The sequence below is a fragment of the Hemicordylus capensis genome, chromosome 5 (assembly GCF_027244095.1).
Source record: "Hemicordylus capensis ecotype Gifberg chromosome 5, rHemCap1.1.pri, whole genome shotgun sequence".
In the NCBI taxonomy this organism is placed as follows: Eukaryota; Metazoa; Chordata; class Lepidosauria; order Squamata; family Cordylidae; genus Hemicordylus; species Hemicordylus capensis.
The window spans coordinates 14,609,078-14,630,489 of NC_069661.1; the positions used below are offsets into that span (position 1 = coordinate 14,609,078).

At 45.8% G+C, this 21,412-nt stretch overlaps 1 protein-coding gene across 1 annotated transcript; it reads right to left on the reverse strand.

Moving 5' to 3' along the window:
* Positions 1–1,389: 1,389 nt before the first annotated feature.
* On the reverse strand, positions 1,390–15,776 carry LOC128327880 (16 kDa beta-galactoside-binding lectin-like). The gene is made up of 4 exons (XM_053257174.1): positions 15,608–15,776; positions 13,993–14,072; positions 7,238–7,412; positions 1,390–1,716 (listed from the first exon to the last, which is right to left on the reverse strand). Exons 1-4 carry the CDS (start codon positions 15,614–15,616, stop codon positions 1,438–1,440), a joined length of 543 nt encoding a protein of 180 aa, XP_053113149.1. The 5' UTR covers positions 15,617–15,776; the 3' UTR covers positions 1,390–1,437.
* Between the last annotated feature and the right edge of the window lie 5,636 nt (positions 15,777–21,412).

A 21,412-nucleotide genomic window follows, 5' to 3' on the forward strand; every position in this document is an offset into this window, starting at 1 on the left:
CCTCCTCTGGTGCTCTGTGCCCCAGCTGCAGCTTTAAGAACAGAACTGGAAGGGACCAGAGACTATATCTTGCTCCCTGTCAAAATAAGAGCATCTCCTTCTCTTTTTGCTATTAGGAAGATCCTCGGGACACACTTGTTTCCTCAGGCTTTTAACTGAAATTAATTTTAAAGTCTTTCGTTGTTTTTAATCCTATGAAATTATTTTAACTGTGTTTGATATTTGTTATGTTTTAAATTGTGTACACCACCTAGAGATGCACATATCAGGCAGCAGATAAATAGGATAAATATAGAAGACCAGAGCTTGTGCATCCATTAAGTGAATTAGGTGGCTATCTAGGACACCAAGTTGGGAGGGGCGCCAATAGCCTGGGTCACCTTCCATCCAAATGACACACATTGGGCCAATTTCAGGCCTCTGTGCACACGCGTGTGCTCAGAGGCCTAAAATGGGCCAAATCACCCAATCTGTGTCATTTGGAAGGAAGGCGACCCGTGTGAGCTCTTTCACTGTCTCTGCTGCCTCCAGCACCCAACCTCACCTGTCATGGTTTGGGGGATGCGCAGAGCTCTCACCACCGCCACTGCTGTACAGCAGCAGTTTAAAAAAGATCTAACTCCCCCCAGCCCTTTACTTGTAAAGGGGAACCCTTGTCACTGTGGCAGCAGATCTTTGGCTGCCTATGGGTGGCAAAAAGCTTAATCCTCCCAAAGAGCAGGTTATAAATGTAATATTCTACAACATGTACAACAGTATCTTGGAATGTGCATGGAGGAGTCACTTTGGCCATAGAACTTTGTGAAGAAGGATGACACTTCTCCCCGCTCTGTGTGCGCGCCTTTAAAGATGATACCAGGACTCAGGGCTCTGTTATTGTTCTAGTTCTCCTCAGTGCAGCACTGCAGGGAGGTGGGAAAAACCACACAGGAGGTGTTTGTTAGTTAGTAACCAAAGTTGCTCTCACACTTGAATGACCTATGGAGTTTCCCCATTGTAAAAAGTGCAATTTTAAACACGTTTGAGTCATGCCCACTGTTCTCTCTAAGGCGTGTGCATGTGTGCACGCTCACAAGTTTTGGGATGTCCACTCAGTTCATTTTAGATCCCGCTCAAGTTGAATCAGGAAGGCCACCATTCTGAATGCAGGTGCGTGCACACGGCCTTGATACTGCCGCCCAGAAAAAAACTCATTCCTCACAGAGACAGAAAAAATTAGAGAGACCACTGGTCATGCCCAGAGATTCCACAATCACAAGACATATTGCACAAGAAAAAGCACCTCTGAAAAGCATTGGCAGAGGGCTCCATTAGAGACCAGTTCTCCTGTCAACAGAAAAAAGTGTCAGAATTATATGCAAAATGGAATTAAGGAATATGTTCAGTGGATGGTTTGAAGGAAACATTTGGAGTTTATTCAACTACTACATAGCGAAATCAGACAAGCAGAGAAGATCCGATATATTTGAGGCCTTTGATTTTGAAGTCTCCTTCCACCGAGAAATACTGGATAGCTTTTAGGCCCATGCGGTTGAAGAAGTATACCTCTAAATTCCATTGGCTGGGGTAGTGGGTTGCAACAACTCCTAGCGGATCCAGCTTCAGGAAAGAACCTTCTATCAATTTAGGCCGCGCAGGAGTTCCTCTTACTCTAACCATCTCAGGAGCTTCTTCTACTTTCACCATCAAATTAGAACTATGGAAGCTGAAGATGATCTGCAAGGAAAGACGGAATTATGCAGGAGGATGCTGGACACCCATCCCCATGTCCCAATGGCACCCAAGAACCTTAGGTGGATAAATTCATGATTTCTTCCCCCATGAGGTGGAAGATCCTGGTTCCCAACCCATTTTTATCTATCCGATTTGTACACCGCCCCAAACGTCTGTCTCTGGGCGGTTAAGAACAACATAAAAACAAAGTTAAAACATACACAAAAACTTAATGGAATTTAGATAATTTAAAATCAAACACAGATTATAACCTAAAATCTTAAAAAGCTTGGGTGAAGAGGTGGGTTATCAAATGTTTTTTGAAAATTGCCAGAGATGGGGAGGATCGTATTTCAATAGGGAGCGCACCACAATCTCGGGGCAGCAACCAAGAACGCCCACCTGCTTGTGGCCACCAGCTGAGCTGGTGGCAACTGGAGACGGACCTCTCCAGACAACCTCAATGGGCAGTGGGGCTCATAATGAAGAAGATGTTCTCTTAAATACCCAGGGCCCAAGCTGTTTAGGGCTTTATAGGTTATAACCAGCACTTTGAATTTTGCCTGGAAACCTATGGGCAGACAGTGTAGATCTTTCAGTACGAGAGTAATATGGTCTCTCCGCTGGCGTAGCAGCTGAAGCCGATAGAAAGCCCCTCTGGCCACCGCCTCAACCTTAGATACCATGGAGAGGTATGGAGCCACAAGTACTCCCAGACTGAACAGGGAGGAACAGACTCCCTGATCCTTTGGGGGAAGTGTGACCCCATCTAGAACAGGTAGATCAAAATCGTCTCTGGAGTTCTGACCCCACACAATAAGTACCTCCGTCTTATCTGGATTCAGTCTCAGTTTTTTCTCCCTCTCCCAGCTCATTACTGCTTCCAGGCAGGCATTTAGGGAGGTTATGCCGCCATCTGATGATTTTGACATGGAGAAGTAGATCTGGGTGTCATCAGCATACTGATAACATCCTGCACCAAATCCCCTGATCTCTTCCAGCGGTTTCAAGTAGATGTCAAAAAGCATTGGAGACAGTATGGAGCCCCAAGGGTTGCCACACATAAGCTCAGATTTCAAAGAGCAACAGTCTCCAACCGATACCATTTGGAATCTGTCGGAGAGGTAGGAGCAGAACCACTGTAAGACAGTGACTCCCACCCCCAGCACTCTCAGATGTTCCAGAAAGATACTATGGTTGATAGTATCGAAAGCCGCTGAGAGATCCAAAAGGAACAACTGAGTCACACTCCCTCTGTCGATTCCCAATTGGAGATCACCCATCAGGCCGACCAAGGCAGTCTCCACCCCATAGCCCGCCCAAAAGTCAGTTTGAAATTGGTCTAGATCAGGGGTTCTCAACATTGGGTCTCCAGATGTTATTGGACTTCAGCTCCCATAATCCCCTGCCCCAGTGGCTTTTGGTTGGGAATTATGGGAGTTGAAGTCCATTAACATCTGGGGACCCAACGTTGAGAATCCCTAGTCTAGATAATCAGTTTCCTCCAAGACAGCCTGGAGGTGAGAGGCCACCACCGTCTCAGTTACCTTGCCCAGCCATGGGAAGTTGGAGACAGGCCTATAGTTGTTCAACTCTGAGGGATCTAATGCAGGCTTCTTCAGAAGTGGTCTAATAATTGCCTCCTTAAGACGAGGAGACATCCTGCCCTCCCTCAGAGAAGCATTTATGACTTCTACCAGGCCTCCTACAACAGCCTCCCTGCTAGATAGAACAAGCCATGTTGGACAAGGGTCAAGAGAAGAAGTGGTAGGGCTCATCGCTCCAAGCAGCTTGTCCACATCCTCAGGAGTCACAAACTGAAACAGATCCAGTTGAATCGCATAAGAGGAGTTGCTGGACACCTCCAGTTCAGACATCCCAGTAATTGTGGAGTCTCCATCTAAGTTGGCCCAATCAGAGAGATTTTATCTGCAAAAAACTCATTAAACACATTTCAGTGGGTAACTGATGGCTCCAAATTCTGATTCAAGGAAGAGGGGGCACGTACTAGCCCCCTCACAACCCTGGACAACTCTGCTGGACGTGAACTTGTAGATGCAATACGGGCAGAAAAGAACCGCTTCTTTGCCACATGTATTGCCTGAGCATAGATCTTTAAATGTGCTCTATGTTGTAATCTATTGGATTCGAATCGAGTCTTTCTCCACTTGCACTTCAGTCACCTACCTTGCTGCTCCTGCCCCTGTAGATTTTTCATATACCAAGGGGCCAATTTCAAAGCAGGTTGGAGGGGACTCTTGGGAGCAATCATGTCTACTGCCCTGGTGAGCATGTTCCAGTTCTCCACCAGGGCATCAATAAGATCACCGGTAGAGCCAACAGTAAATCTCTCCAAGGCTTTTTGGAATCCTATTGGGTCCAATAACCTCTTCAGGCATACCATTCTAATAGGCCCCTCACCCCTGCGGAGGTGGAAAGTGGTTGTAAACCTAACCTTAACCAGATGGTGGTCTGTCCATGACAATGGAGAAATCACAGGAGTCCCCACCCACAGAATACCACACTGTTCAGAGTAAAAGACCAAATCAAGCATGTGACCACAATGTGCGTCAGTCCAGAGACCACTTGGGATAGGCCCATAGTTGTTATGGCTGCTATGAGCTCCTGAGCTGCCCTGGACAAGTTGGTCCTGAAATGAACATTGAAGTCCCCCAGCACCAAGAGTCTGGGAGACACCAGTGCAAGTTCCGCGACCAAGTCCGTGAGCTCAGTAAGGGATTCTGTTGGGCAGCGGGGCAAGCAGTACACCAACAGAAGTCCCAATCCAGCCCTGGTCCCCAGACTTGAGTACACACATTCAGTATGGTCAGATGCCCTGACAGGGACCCTGGTGAGGGAGATGCTATCCTTATAGCCCACAGCCACTGTACCTTCCCAACCACATCCCCCCACCAGCTCCTCTACAGAATTCCCTGGAGGGAGAAGATGGGACCAGACTGGATCACTAGCTTCCCCCAACCATGTCTCAGTGATGCACACCAGGTCAGCCCTTTCATTCACAATCAAATCATGGATGAGTTCAGGTTTATTCTGGACCGACCTGGCATTGCAAAGGAGCAAGGTGAGGCTATGTGGGTTGTTGGCAGTGCTCCCCGAGGTCAAAGAGCTGGCAGGACAACCAGAGGGGAAGACAGGTATTAAGTTTTAATAGCTCGACCAAGAGAACTAGATCTAGAGGAGAGCTGGTCTTGTGGTAGCAAGCATAACTTGTCCCCTTATCTAAGCAGGGTTTGCCCTGGTTGCATATGAATGTGATACTTGATGTGTGAGCACTGTCAGATATTCCCCTCAGGGGATGGAGCCGCTCTGGGAAGAGCAGAAGGTTCCAAGTTCCCTCCCTGGCAGCATCTCCAACACAGGGCTGAGAGAGATCCCTGCCTGCAACCTTGGAGAAGCCGCTGCCAGTCTGTGTAGACAATACTGAGCTAGACAGACCAATGGTCTGACTCGGTATATGGCAGCTTCCTATGTTCCCATGGTCCTTATGGGACCATCTTTCTATATTTTCCTGTGTAAACTGCTTTGAGAACTCTAACTGAAAAGCAGTCTATAAAATATGCATAGTAGTAATAGCCCTCTGGAACTGAACTTGCAGGTTTTGCAAGGAGCAGTTGCTTCAGGTGGCTTGTGATGCTTGCAAGAAGCCTCAGGGCGGGGCGGGGGGGTGCTGCCTGGAACCTTGAAATCCGCATTATGCTGCTTTCAGAGTATGCAGTGATTGGTTTATACCAAGTGGTGCCCCCCACCAGGGACATGGGGAGAAGCAGCATCTGGTGCCTTGCCTTGGGTGCTGCAATATCTATGGCCACTCCCGACCTGGTCTAGATATCCAGAAAGAACAAAATGCCAATGGTCCTCACGTCCAACTTCTTGCCTGCGGAAAGCTGGCATAGAAGGCTTCTTGCACAGCTCCCTTCCTGAAAGACTGATCTTGTTATGGGGTGGTGATTGTCCCCTCTGCCCATCTTCTGAAGTAGTGCTGTACTGTCCTTTGTGATTCTGAACCTTGGTCTGCCCCAAGTTGAGGCTCTGCAAGGGAAGTGAAGGTGAAACTTTTTGTAAACGAAAGCTGTGTTTGGCAGCAACTGGCATCAATGAAGAGGCCTGTTTGATGCTGGGTGTGTTCCAAAGTGCATCTGACGTGTGCAAACAGCACTGTTGGCAGGGTGCTCTCATTTTCCCAGAGCAGTTGTGTGGCCGTTGCTCTGACGAAGCTCCTGGCCTTCGTGATGTGCCATGCCCACCTCAGCCCATATCACAACAGCAGCTGCTTGGAGACAGAGTAGGCCTGCACTAGAAACCAGCTTCAAAGCACATTCATCTGCTGAGGTTTTTAAAAAGGCATCTCTTGGGCAGAGTAATTTTGTGAGGGGCCTGGAGCTAAGGGTTCTCTGTGAACGGGACTAATAATATAATTATTAATAATGCAGCCACACTATAACACTCCTCCTCTGCATGGCTTACCAAGTAAACAATGTACAATTAAAGCAAAATAAAAACTACAATAAAATACAACTAGGGAAAAAACACCCACTCTTTTTTTTTTTTAAGCCCAGGTAAAAACATATAAATAAGTTCACTATACATGAAACTCTGCCGGGCTATTTCCGATGAAGCATAAGGCTCACATTAATTGTGTGTCAGCAATGCTCTTCCCACAGTTAGTAGGGGTGGGTGCAGAAGGAACCATTGGGAACCATCATTCATAACTAGAAGCAACTTTACTTAAAAATAAGAAAAGGTTTAGCCGAATTACCTGTCTGGATGGAGAGAGAAGTGTGAGTCTTTGTCTTGGTCTTTGTTTGGCTAGCACAAAAGTAGGTATGCAGAGAAACCCATTTACATATGAAACCCTCCACGATGCCTTCACCTTTTAGAAGTGAGACGAACCCTTCCCTTCCTGGCTGGGAATCATCCTGCCACCATTAGAACTTGCAACACCAACTACCCTGGATTAAGAGCTATCTTTGTCTGTGTGTGGAGATGTATAAACTGTGGTGAATGGGTAGTCCTGGCTGTGCATAGGTTCCAAGGCAGTAAATAGAACTGAGAGCCAACTACTGGGCTTAAGAACTGCATGTGACAAACTCTCTGCTGAGCTGCTTTCTTGCCTAGTGCATTGCATATTGGTGTGATCTGAATATTTGAATGAGGCCAATAGATAGGAAAAATAACCTCTGAGGGGAATATCTTGCAGTGCTCACACTTCTAGTCTCCCATTCATATGCAACCAGAGTGGACCCTGCTTAGCTAAGGGGACAAGTCATGCTTGCTACCACAAGACTAGCTCTCCTCTCTAACCATCTCCTCTGACCATCTTAGATCATCATGAAGTAGACCCCAGCAACAACTGCTCCTCTTGGCAATGGTGGGCAGCAGCAGCTTGCCACATGTGGTTTCCAAGGCAACTGCTCCACCTCGCCTCAGGAAAGGACCACCCCAGAACAGATTCACCTATTTGCTCCCCACACCGCTGAGCTGAAAAGCCACTCCATTCACCCACCTTAACTCTGCTCCCTCTTTGGAATGGGAAGAGTGAGGTTTTCGCTTCTTCTCCCCACACCCCATCCTGCTTGGAGTTACAGACAACGGTGTTCATCATCGCATCATCGCTGGCAAAGTGCACATGGAAGCGAAGCCCAATGTTGTCAGGGTCTTTGCCCAGGTCCACAAGGAAACTGCAGGGACGGCCACAGACAAGTGCATAAATGAACTGGACTATAACAGCAGCAGCATCTATGTAGTTGTAGTTCCTGGAGCTTTTCCAGACTGCCAGCTTTATTTCAGGGGGAAGTGGCTTAACTTAGCACAAGTTAGGACCTAGTATATAAACTGCCTTTATGCACATATAAGCCAACATAAGCAAAGATCAAAGCATGTCGGGACCATTGATATTGCTGCTGCTGCTGCCTCCACCTCCTCGGGATACTGTGTTATTTCTAATAAGCTTTCCAAAGGTTTCCCTGCTCTTTTGTTAAACTATTATTTATTTATTACATTTCTATACCACCCTATCCTTCCAAAGGCTCTGAGCAGCGTAAAGGTAAAGTGTGCCGTCGAGTCAGTTTCAACTCCTGGTGACCACAGAGCCCTGTTATCCTTGGTAGAATACAGGAAGGGTTTACCATTGCCTCCTCCCACACAGTGTGAGATGATGCCTTTCAGCATCTTCTTATATCACTGCTGCCCAATATAGACATTTTCCATAGTCTGGAAAACATAACAGTGGGGATTCGAACTGGTAACTTCTGGCTTGATAATCAAGCCATTTCCCCGCTGTGCAACAAAAAAACCCAAGAACCAACCATTTAAACACAACAAATTTAAAAACAGATTAGAACCAGCTAAAACACATTTAAGAACAATTTAAAAACATTGAAAGATCAAGCCAAACAAATAGGCTTTCAGGGCTCTCTTAAAGGCCAGCCATGAGCTGTGATCCCTCTAACAGGGATTCCCAGATGTTGTTGACTACAACTCCCATAATTCTCAGCTAAAGGCCATCATAGCTGGAGATGCTGGGGGTTGCAGTCAACAACATCTAGGATTCCCTGTTAGAGGGGATGCTGACCATGAGTGCAAACTATGAATTTCTTCCAGGAGTGCATTCCACAGCCCCAGAGCTGCTGCAAAGAAGGCCCCGTTTGGAGTTACCACCAGATGTACTGTGTTGTGTGAAAAAGTACTTCTGTTTGTTGGTCCTAAATTTCCTGGCAGTCAATTTCAGGGGATGATCCCTGGTTCTAGTGTTATGTGAAAGGGAGAAGAATTTCTCTCTATCCACTTTCTCCACATCATGCATGATTTTATAGACCTCTATCATGTCTCCCCGCAGTCGTCTTTTTTCTAAACTAAAAAGCCCCAGGTGTTATAGTCTTGCCTCATAAAAAAGGTCCTCTAAGCCCCTGATCATCTTGGTTGCCCTCTTCTGCACCTTTTCCAGTTCTACAATGTCCTTTTTTAGATGTGGTGACCAGAATTGTACGCAGTACTCCAAGTGTGGTTGCACCATAGTTTTGTATAAGGACATGATAATATTAGCAGTTTTATTTTCAGTCCTGTTCCTAATGATCCCTAACATGGAATTGGCCTTTTTCACAGCTGCCACACATTGAGTCAACACTTTCAACGAGCTGTCCACCACAACCCCAAGATCCGTCTCCTGGTCAGTCACTGACAGCTAAGATCCCATCAGCATATACTTAAAGTTGGGGTTTTTCATCCCAATATGCATCACCTTACACTTGCCAACATTGAACCGCATTTGCCACTTTGTCGCCCACTCCCCCAGTTTGGAGAGATCCTTTTGGAGCTCCTCACAATCAGTTTTGGATTTCACTACCTGGAAGAGTTTGGTATCATCTGCAAGTTTGGGCACCTTGCTGCTTACCCCTACTTCTAGTTCATTTATGAATAAATTAAAGAGCACCGGACCCAGTAAAGATCCCTGGAGGACCCCACTTCTTACTTCCCTCCATTGTGAAAATTCTTCATTTATCCCTGCCCTCCATTTCCTGTCTTTCAACCAGTTAGCAATCCACACATGCACTTGTCCCCTTATCCCATAAGTTTCCTCAGGAGTCTTTGACGAGGAATTTTGTCAAAAGTTTTTTTGGAAGTCCAGGTATACTATGTCAACTGGATCACCTTGATCCACACGCTGGTTGACACTCTCAAAGAACTCCAGAAGGTTTGAGAGGCAAGATTTACCTTTGCAGAAGCCATGCTGGTTCTATCCTAGCAGGGCCTGTTCTATGTGCTTTACAATTTTATTCTTGAGGATGCTTTCCATCAATATGCCTGGAACAGACGTTAAGCTAACCGGCCTGTAATTTCCCGGATCACCCCTGGATCCCTTCTTGAAAACTGGTGTTACATTAGCTACTTTCCAGTCCTCTGGTACAGAACCTGATTGCAGGGATAAGTTATATATTTTAGCAAGGAGGTTGACAGTTTCACATTTGAGTTCTTTGAGGACTCTTGGATGGATGCCTTCCGGCCCTGGTGATTTGTTAATTTTCAGTTTTTCCAGACAGTTTAGAACATCATCTCTTGCCACTTCTATCTGACTCAGATCTTTAGCCTCCATCGCCAAAAAGCCTGGTTCAGGGACAGGTATATGCTTAGTATCCTCTGCCATGAAGACAGACACAAAGAACTAATTTAGCTTCTCTGCAACCTCCATATCCTCCTTAATAATCCCCTTCACTCCCTCATCGTCTAATGGTTCAAACGCCTCCCTGGAAGGCAGGGGCATAGCCAGGGGAGAGGGGGCCCGTGTTCATCCTCCTCTCTGGCAGCCCCCCAGAGTGAGAGAGATAATGAAGAAAATATGGAGGGGTGGACCTGGAGGGCCCTCAGGAGCTGAGGGCCTGTGTTCTTTGAACCCTTTTGTTCAATTATAGCTACGCCCCTACTGGCAGGTTTCCTGCAAATGATGTATTTAAAGAAGTTTTTGTTATTCCCCTTGATGCTTTTAGCTAAATGTTCCTCAAACTCTCTTTTCACCTCCCTTATTGTCAGCTTGCTTTGCCAGAGTTTGTGTTCCTTTCTGTTCTCTTCATTTGGACAGGCCTTCCTTGATGTTACCTGTTAGCCATGCTGGCATCCTCCTGGACTTGGTACCTTTTCTCCTTTTGGGTATACAATCTAACTGGGCTTCTAGTATTGTTGAGTAAACTCCAGGCATTCTGGAGCAAAGTAACTCTGATTTTCCCTTTCAGCTTTCTTCTCATCATACTCCTCATTTTGGAGAGGTTTCCTCTTCTGAAATTCAGAGTGTCTGTGAGACTTCCTTGGTGATTCTCTCCCCACATGTAGGCTGAATTTGATCACACTATGGTCACTGTTCCCTAAAGGGTCAATGTCACTGACATCACTTACCAGGTCCTGGGTGCCACTCTGGATTGGGTCCAAGGTCGCCTTCTCTCTGGTTGGTTCCAAGACCAACTGTTCTAGGGCACAGTCATTCAGCATATCTAGAAGTTTGACTTTGTCATTACCTGACTGTGAATTTACCCAGTCTATGTGTGGGTAATTGAAGTCACCCATTATTACTGCTCTGCCTCTCCTTGATGCCTCCCTGATTTCCTCCTGCAACTCCCAGTCACTGTCAGCATTTTGATCCAGAGGACGATAGCACGTCCCCAGTAGCATATTTCCTTTCAGGCCTTTATTGTCGCCCAGGGCCTCTGAGAGCTGGTTTGGGCCCTGGTGAAATATTTTTTGGGCCCCCCCCCAATCTTTGCCAACCCTAGCTGGGCCCCCTTTCAAACTGTCGGGCCCAGTAATTTGAACTGGCTCCCCACCCCTCTCATCAGCCCTGCTATCATCCACAGGGTTTCTGTGGAGGACTCCAGTCCTCCTAGGTTTTCTACCTTGTTAGATTCTATCACTTCTTTAACATACAGTCCTACCCCTCTTCCAAGGCACCCCTCCCTATCATTTCTATAGGGTTTATATCCAGGGATAACAGTGTCCCACTGGTTCTCAAAGTTCCACCATGTTTCTGTTATGCCCACTATAGTTAGTTAGTTATAAGTTTATTCGGTCATTGACCAGCAAATTATGCCCACTATATCTAGTTCTTCATTAGCAACCAAGCACTCCAGCTCACCCATCTTGGATCGGAGGCTTCTGGCATTGGCATATAAGCACCTATACGCGGAATCTCTTACCTGGTGTGTGCTATCTTCCTTTTGACTCTTTGACCAGCTGGCACAGCCTTCTGTCTGCTCTTTATGTGGTTTTACTCTGTCCCCTTCTGTTTTATCTGAATCCTTTGCACCCTCACACTTTAAAGGGTGGCATTTGCCTAACCGGATACTGCCCAGCTCCCATCGGCTATTCCCCAGGCATCATTTTAAAAGCTGCTCTGCAACCTTTTTTATTTTAAGTGCTAGCAGTCTGGTTCCATCTCGGTTCAAGTGCAGCACGTCCCTTTTTGAACAGGCCTTGATTGCCCCAAAATGTGTCCCAGTGCCTAACAAATCTAAACCCCTCCTCCCGGCACCAACGTCTCATCCATGCATTGAGAACCCTCAGCTCTGCCTGTCTCGCTGAACCTGCATGTGGAACAGGTACCATTTCTGAGAATGCTACCTTGGGAGTCCTACACTTCAATATGCCACCTATCAGCCTAAATTTGGCTTCCAGGACCTCCTGGCTAGATTTCCCCACATCATTGGTGCCAATGTGCACTGTGACAGCTGTCTCCTCCCCACCACTGCCTAAGAGCCTATCTAGATGCTGCATGATGTCCGCAACCTTCGCACCAGACAGGCAAGTCACAATGCAGTCAACACATGGGTCACAAACCCATCTCTATACCTCTAATGATCGAATCACTCACTACAAGGAGGTCACTGCCTCCTGGAGCCAGCATGGTATAGTGGTTGGAGTGCTGGACAAAGAACAGGGAGACCCAAGTTCAAATCCCCATCCAGCCATACTTGCTGGGTGACTCTGGGCCAGTCACTTCTCTCTCAGCCTAACCTACTTCACAGGGTTGTTGTGAGGAGAAACCTAAGTGTGTAGTGCACTGCTCTGGGCTCCTTGGAGGAAGAGTGGGATACAAAATGTAAACAATAAAATGTTTAAGAAGTATCCCCTGTGCAAGAGAATATGGGCTCATCTTCCACAGAAGGGGTCCCTTCTAAAGGGGCATTTTGCTCTTCCTCAGACCGATATCCTTCCCCGAGACCTTCATTCTCCCTGACAGCAGAGGAGCTATCAGCCCTGGAGTGGGATGCCTCTAGCACGTCCCTGAAGGTCTATTCTGCATGCCTCTCTGAGCTTCTCCAGATCCGCCACCTTGGTCTCGAGGGAACAAACTTGTTCCGAGAGCCGGGAGCTCCTTGCACCGAGCACACACCCATGACTTCTGCCCATGGGGCAAACAGTCATACATGTGGCACTCTGTGCAGTACACTGGGGAGTGCCCCTTGCCCTGCTGACTTTCTACCTTCATATTGGTTTTGTTGGCTGTTTACAGTATTTTGAGATAGTTTATTAGAAGTTTAGGTCTCAGCTGTAATGGTCAGCTATTTAACTGTCCAAACAGCCTTTCTCAAGCATATGAGGGAGAGATCAGTAATTATATGGGGAAGGGATTTGTACTTATCCTTCTCTTCTCCACCAGGCTCCTTGTGATCACAGGGGCTTGTTCCAGGCTCCCCCGCACACTTCCCTCTAAACTCCCGTGAAACTCCAATGCCTGTTTGTTATGCTCTCGGGCCGTCACCTCTTATGTAGAGAGTAGGCTTCAAACTGAGACACAGGATGTGGGTCAAAGGAATGTGGGGCCTCTCACAGGTAAACCCCTCCTGTATTCTACCAAAGAAAGCAACAGGGCTATGTGGGAGCCAGGAGCCAAAACCGACTTGATGGCACAATTTTTCATCAAGTTGGGAACTCCCACAGCTGCTCTTTGGGCAAAGAAGTCACTGGGAATTCCAGACTCAGAGCTCTCAAAAAAACAACCTTGCAAGGCTCAAACTGGGAATTAAGAACAAAACAAAACATGCTCGAAGTGGTTTACATAGCAAAATGAAATGATTGTGAGCTTTAATGGAAAGGAACAAAGGAAGGCACAGCAAATAGCCATTTAAAAATGTACTCTGCTGAGATAACACAAAGGCAATTCCTCTATCTTGCTAAATATAGCAACAGCACCACCTGAGATGCCACCTTGCCCAGCTAGCAGAGGATTTTTACCTATCTCTTATTTATATACTATCCAAAACTCACATCTCTGGGTGGTTTACAGTAGAACCATTATAATATGCCACCCCCACGTTAAGTGGTTCAGAGGGGAAATGCTTGACTAACAAGCAGAAGGTTGCTGGTTCAAATCCCCACTGGTACTATATCGGGCACAGGGGCATAACTACCATTAGGCAAGGGGAGGCGGTTGCCTGGGGCCCCCACACCTCGAGGGCCCCCCCAGAGGCAAGTCACATATGAAGTGAGTGTGTCTGTATCAGCGAGGGGCCCATTTTAAAATTTTGTCTCTGGGCCCACTCCAGCCTCGTTACAGCAATATAGGAAGAGGCAAAAAGGCATCATCTCACACTGCACAGGAGAAGGCAATGGTAAACCCCTCCTGTATTCTACCAAAGGAAACCACCGGGCTCTGTGGGCACCAGGAGTCGAAATTGACTTGACTGCACACTTTACCTTTTTACCTGCTGTAACTTGATATAGACAAGTGCATTGGTCTCTCTGCCCTGAGCCATTCCTCCCTCCTTGTCAACTTACTCTTTGGCGTCTGGTAAGATGCTCCCCCTCAGCTGAAAGCCATTTTCAAGATGGATATTCAGTCCAGTTGCAGTCAGGCGCTATAGAAATGAAACAACATAGTTACTATGTGGGCAGTCAGGGCAGGCATGAGGGAGAAATGCCTACTCCCAGTCTCCTTCCTGACTCTGGGCTCTGCAAAGTGATGGCCAAAGCCTGGAAGGGAGATGAAGCCCATTTGTGGTGCCAGATGCTTCTGGACAAGCATCCAAATAAGGCAGCAGCCTTGCCAGTGAAGGCTTCTTAAAGTGGGGAGAAAAAGGAGGAGATCCTGAGAAAGCCACTTGTTGGAAACCACCAGTATGACTGCCAGCCACACACTTGCTGGTAAAAGGATGAAGCAACTGTGTAGTATTACACCTCGGCACTTTCCACATGACACGCTACAACAGGGGTAAAATGTTTTGGCTTGGCAGGATCATTTTGAGAATGATCCCCAGAATCTCAACCCCTACAATGGGAAAATACAACTACTTTTGTGCGACACACATGCAATGTTGTAGCACTATACACGGGCTCGTCTGGGGGCTATTCGGGGATGGGCCTTCTCCGCTGTTGCCCTGAAGCTTTGGAACACACTTCCTGCCAAAATAAGACCCTCCCCATCTCTGACAACTTTTTAAAAGTCTTTAAAACACATCTGTTCACCCAGGCTTTTAATTAAATATTGTTTAAATAGTTTTAACATTGTTTTAAAATTTGAAATTGTAATGTTTTTGCTTTTTCTGTTGTCATTTATTTTGTTTTAACCTTTCATCGTCATTTATTCTGCTTTGTTGTAAGCTGTCCAGAGACATAAGTTTTAGGCAGTACAAAAATATGTTCAATAAATAAATAAAACACAAAGATAAAATCTGAAATAAGGCATCACATATGTGAAGAACACCTTGCTGTCAGCACACGGACTACAGTGTCACAACACAGGAAGTGCAGAAGCACACTTAGCAGATCTGTAGCAACAGTTATAGGGTTTAATCTGGAAAGCACCCTGCTTAGGAAGGAGCACCTCTCCTGATGCTGCCACCTAGTTCGTAAAGAAGTTACAACTCTCTGTACTTAAAAATTTAAGGTTTTAATTTGTGGGTGATTTTTAAATTGTTAAATTGTTTTACATTTTTGTATATATTTTAACTTGTTTTATGTTATTGTTAGCCACCCACAGATGAGAGTTTGGGGTGGTGTACAAATTCAACCAACCAACCAAATATTTGAATGCAGTGATGGGGAACTCCAGTTCCCCAAAAGAGAATGGGCTCCTTCAAACTTTCATGCTTCACTGGATCATTCTTGTTTAGTCTTATGTACTATGCAACTTTTATAGATAATGTTACCTCTGAATAAAGCATCCCAGGCCATTTTTCTGCACACAAATGCACAGAGTACAAGACATTTAAGAATGCTATAGTAGTAAACTAGGATACAGATTAGCTCTTCTACTGTTATGCACTTGCTTGACAGGGGTGTCTGGTCCACTTCAGTTAAACACCATATACTGTATCACCTGCTTCCTTTATAATCACAGCAGAAACATCTTCCCATTCCAAGTACCACAAAGAACAAAGTACCCAACACTTACATGCTGCATTTCTACAATCTCCTTGCACTCCAATGAACAAAGCTGCAAAGTCCCACCAAGCTTAGCTTAACAACAATTCAGCAAGAGAGAACCACCAGATGCCTTTAAATAGCTGAATAAAATTGCATCACATGACAAAAGGGGTGTGCTGTGAGTAGAGGGTTTTTCTAGGGGAGAATCTGAGTCAACCCCTTATTTGATTATTTGAGCAGCCCAGTTTGATTAGAACATTGCTCACAGAGGTGATCTAGAGACAATTGCTTAACACCTAACACATGGTAAGGCATGTTTTAAGAAGCCTGCTGCAACCTATACTAGCTACCACATGGTGGAAGGAAGAAGAAAAGAACAGAGAGAGCACAGAAGAAGCAACACTTCCTAGGGGTGCTAATTGACCAAAGAGGCTGGTTTTCTTTATTGAGCAGGGGGAGAGCAACTGGCCCTATCCAACCCCAGCACAACACCCCTCCAGTAGTTGTTGTTGGTGTCTCTCTTATGTTTCTTTCTAGACTAGATTGTGAGCCTTCTGGGGTCAGGGAACCATCTCTAGTTGTGGTTGTTGTTTATTTGTATTTCTTTATGTCAACCACTTTGGGAACTTTTGTTGAAAAGTAGTATATCAGTATTTGTAGTAGTAGTGTCAGTTTATTAATCATAAGAGACTAAGAGCAGAGATACAGAAAGAAAGGAGAACAAGGGGGCAGTCCTATATGTTTTGCCTCTACTCCTAATGTCCCTAGTGATCAATAGGCATTATGGGTATTGATGAGTCAATGCCTATGGAGTCACATCTCCAACAAGGGTCAGCTCAAGTCTTCAGGAAGGAAAAAAGAAGAGAATCCGTGTCAGCAAGCAAACCTGGTCGGTTTCATATGGTGAAGGATACAGATGAATTAAAGAAGTAGCTACCCCTGTGTGCTCACTGTGTTTTTGACCTGGATGTTGGCAATAGGCAGAGAGTAGGATCCAGAAGGGATCCTATAGGCAGGATCCAGAAGGGATGACAGTCACATTATTTGCCCTTCTGCCAAGAGGCAGAGCAACAATAATAAACTGCTTTTCAAAAGAGAAGTTCTTGAAGTTCATTCGTTTCCAGATTCAGTTTGAAGTCCTGGTTATTACCTTCAAAGCCTTGCAGGGCTTGGCGCCTTTTTACCTACAGAAGTGCCTCTCCCACCCAGTTACATTCCATCCCGTCAGATCATCTCAGATGGCTTTTTTGTTGGTCCCTGATTTTTGAGATGTTTGGAGTTCTAGGACCTGCAAAAGGGCCTTTTCGGTGGCTGCCCCACTTCTTTGGAACTCTCTTCCCCTTCAGATTTGTCTAGCCCCTTCCTTACTGATCTTCAAATCTCTATTGAAGACTTCTTTTTTGCCAGGCTTTTGCCCTGTAGTTTACTTTATTTCTTTTCCATTATCTATTTTAGTTTTTAATTTAGAATGCAGTCTTTAATATTGCCTTATTTACATGTTTTTGTACACTGCCTTTGTCTTTGGAGTGGGCGGTATATTAAATGTTTCTAATAAATAAATAAATAAATTTATAGAAGAAGAGCATTTGTTCTCTTTGAACCTTTACACATGAGTACTCACCCTTACTTGTGAGTAGACCAATGCCCTTATTAGAACCCTGCATCCTTTTTTACAAGTATATATTTACCTTACTTGTGAGTAGGCCTTCCACTTTTTCTTGCCAGTAAACCCTCAACCTAAAGCATGAGTAAACATAAACTTACGGGTAGCCCCTCAAACTTACTGTGGTTAGACACCACCCTATTTGTCAGCAAACCATCAGCCTTACTCATGAGTAGATCCCCAAACTTATTTGAAAGTAGGTAATGCATCTCTAGTCATGAATACATCTACCCTTGACAAAGGATGCAAGGTTTACTTCTGAATAAAGTGGCAGGTCTACTCATATGTAACGGCACAGTCTGCATCTGAGTGAGGGTTGGACCTTACTGGTAAGGATGCACACTTAATCATGAGCAGGTGGTCAGTCATACTCATTAACAGAATCCCAGCGTTACCTGTAAGTGGTATGGGATCTACTTATACGTAAGGTTGACTGTCTACTGATGAGTAGGCATGGATGGTCTACCTGCAATCAAGGAGACAAGGTTTCCTAGGAGTAAGGTTGTGGATCTACTCGCCAATAAGAGTGAGATCTGCCCATGTGTTATGGTTTAGGTTCGTGGAGCCTAATTTCTAAAGCAGCAGAATGTACAAAGTCTTTAGAGCTTAGTGCAGAAGTTAAGGTGGGCACCTAAACTTGCAATTTCCACACTTTTAGCATGGGTGACAATTGAAAGCATCGTAACTCTCATCCAGGGGCATAGCTAGGGGAGAGGGGGCCCGTGTTCATCCCTCTCTTGGGCGGCCCCCCAGAGTGAAGGAGACAATGAAGAAAATAGGGAGGGATGGAGCTGGAGGGCCCTCATGAGCTGGGGGCCCGTGTTCTTTGAACCCTTCCGTTCAATTATAGCTACGCCCCTGCTCTCATCTTAATCCCAAAGTTTTTTGATTACTTAATTCCTGGGCCTTTTGAACAGGAAAATCTGATTGGGCACTGTGGGAAAGGGAAGGTTTGACCATTGTCCTTATCTATGCTAGCTAAATGGCTGCTGCTGGCTTCCATATTTATAGGCACAATATCGCTTGAAGTTCATGTCCAGAGACAGCCTGCTGCTGCCTTGTTTCAGTCCATTTGCTACTTCATCCCACCTTCACAAGCTCCCTTGCCCACTGCTTCAGCGGACAGAGAAAATAAAAGGCCACAAAAGGGACGGGGAAGGGAACCTTTGTTTAACTCTAAAAGTGTACAGCTTCACTTCTGTACTGTGCACATTGCCAGATCAGCTGACTTGGCCTGCATTCAATTAGTGCTGCCTTCACTTCTGCTGTTAAATTTGCCCAAGTAACTATGTCTGTCACAGAATCATACAATTTCAGAACTCTTTTTAAAGTGGAACTTGCTGCTGGAATGAGCTACAGCTCTTTGAGAGCATAGATATGAACATGCACACAGTGGCAGGAGAGTGGACGGGTTGGAACAACACAGGTGTTCAGGCCCATTGGCCTCTTGTGGACAAGGGGGGGGGGGTCTAAAGACAAGTCAGGGCTCATCTGCCTAGAAGGAGCCTTGCTTCCCCTCTGCTTCCGAGGAGGAGAGAGCTGTGTATGGGCAGGGATGTGCACACAGCTGTTCTCTCCATTGAAGTGAATGGGAGAAGCCCCACATACAGAAACTTGTCAGTGGCTTCAGGTGTTACCACAGTTGCTCAGACATGTGTACACTACCCATGTGCAACTCTGTGCTTCGACTAGAGCTGGGGGGATGAGCACTAAGAGCCAGCCTTGCAAGTGTTTATGCTATAGCAAAGGATCAGGGGTGCAGCTAAGGGAGAGGGGGCCCATGTTTGCCCCTCTCCCTGGCGACCCCTGAGAGTGAGGGAGGAAATTAAGAAAATAGGATGGGATGGAGCTAGGGTCCCCTAAGAAGCTGGGCGGCCTGGGGTCTTTGAACCCATCTGCTCAATTATAGCTACATTCCTGTAAAGGCTCACAGTATGGTCACTGTTTCATGTCAATGTTGACGTGCCCCCGAGGAACAAAAAGCAAACTTTTTGAAATAGATAAAGTTTATTTATATAACAGAGGCACAAAGCCAACAGAATTGGGCCTCTGTTGTATAAATAAACTTTGTCTCTTATATAAATGTTCCCCCCAAATCCCATTGTATAGTAAACTACCAGTCAAAAGCCCAAAAGTCCCCAGTCCAGGTGCAGTAACTTCCTACTGATGCACCTGATGGTTTTCTGCCTGATGCATCCCAACAAGGCACAGTTCTTTACCCAAATGCTATGCATTATAGCAGGGCTTGGTTGGAACCTTTGCACATGAGCAGAACTTGCTCTTACCTGTGAGTAGATTACATGCCCTTACTCATGAGAACTTTGCATCCTTGCTTGCAAGCAGACACTGGTTTTACTTGTGAGTAGGCCTTCCATTCTTACTTGCCAGTAGACACTCAACTGTATGAATGGAATTAAACTAATTCATGGGTAGCCCATCAAATGTATTTGTGGGTGGACCTCATCCTGTGAGTAGACCATAAATCTTACTTGTTGTGAGTTGACCCTCATGCTGACTTGCAAGTAGACAGTGCATCCCCGAACATGAGTGACCTCTCCACCTTAGGAGTAGACCCCCACCCTTTTTTGTGAGCAGGTCTACTGTTGAGAAAGGAGAAAGGAGTAATGCAGGATCTATCCATAATTAAGGTTGATTGTCTACTGGTGAGTAGGCATGGAAGGTCTACTTGCAACCAAGGATGGAAGGTTTCCCAGGAGTAAGGTTGTGGATCTACTTATAAGTAAGGGGTGAAATCTACTTATCGGTAAAGGTGTGGGCCCAACTCTACAAGTTGACATATGATACTGATGTTCCTTGACAGTGATAACCAACAACTCTTTATAGCAACGGTTCCCAAACTTGGGTCCCTAGATGTTGCTGGACTACAGCCCCCATCATTGCCAGCCACAATGTCCAAAGGGGATGATGGGAGTTGTAGTCCAGCAACACATATGTTATGGATGTTGAAGGAAGATGGATTATCTTCCTTGGAGGCTTCAAGAGAGCCTTAAACATGATTGTGATCTAAAGCTGAGGCAGGACAATAGGAGTTTCTGCCCTATCTCAGATAAAGTGTGGATCTTAAAAGCAGGTGCTGGGTAGGAGAGGTCCCCATGGCTCCAGACAAGCCTCTGTACCAGGCCTAACCCTCTCTTACCCACAAAAGGCTGGTAGTGAGCATGACCTCATTGTATTTGAGTCATGTTGATTTCCTCCCAAGCCACGCTCAAGAACTAGCATCTCCCTAGGAGCTCAGGATTTTGAGCAGGTCTCTCTCAATCTATCATTTTCTTGATCTTCACAAGAGTGAAAACATATTTTTCCAGGAAGACTCTCACGTATTCCTTGCTGAAGGCACAGACACAAACTTCACGGATACAGATGCCGCTCAGAGCCCACTAGCGGAAGCTGCAGCATGGAAACACATCAATTTTCCATTCCTAGGGCTCCTTACACTGTTGAACCCTGGAGACTTGCCCATTGCTACTGGGGAGTCAGTTATTAAAGTTCTCCCAGACATCTCACCTGGTTCTCCTTCAGTAGGGACCACAGAATATTCAGATCACCCAACCATACTTCAGGGAGCATATAGTAGGCTTCTCGTAACCAAGAAAAAGCTCCCCCCCCCATCAAGTATCTTGAATAGAGTTCCGACTTCCATCTCATCTGTTGCTAAAACCGCCAGGGCAGATCTCTTCAATCTGTGCAGCAACAAGTTTCCATGCCTGCTTGCAAATCTGCCATTGAGATCAGAGCCCCTTCATGGCCTCTATAATGGTTTGCTCTACATCTTTGGGAAGCACTTACAACTTTCTATCATTCTTGTGTCCCAATCTAAAGTATGACTCTCAACCTACCTTACTGGAAGGTCCTGTTCTTGGTGGCTATGACTTCAGTATGCAGAATCTCAGTCTTGGGCATTCCCGTCCTTTTTCAGCCCAATAGCACCAGCCTCCAGAAAGTCCTGTTTCCCATCGCAACCAGGAACTTACTATTCACCCACTCTCTCCCTCTCCTCACCCTAGGTGGTGCAAAAAGTTGCAAAAATGTCGATCCTGCAATGTCCTATACTTGGTCACTATTACATCAGCTCATAGTGTGTCTGAATTATGCACACTCTGCAGACACAAAGTGTTCTGTGGATTTCAGCCCGGCTCTAGCACTTTACAT

What these genes read in the sequence shown, in the direction of transcription:
- LOC128327880 (XM_053257174.1), bottom strand. An exon ending in ATCTTACCAGACGCCAAAGA is followed by an intron (nt 7,413 to 13,992) that starts GTAAGTTGACAA and finishes CCGTCCCTGCAG; the next exon opens with TTTCCTTGTGGACCTGGGCA. An exon ending in AAAGAGGGAGCAGAGTTAAG is followed by an intron (nt 1,717 to 7,237) that starts GTGGGTGAATGG and finishes CTTTCCTTGCAG; the next exon opens with ATCATCTTCAGCTTCCATAG.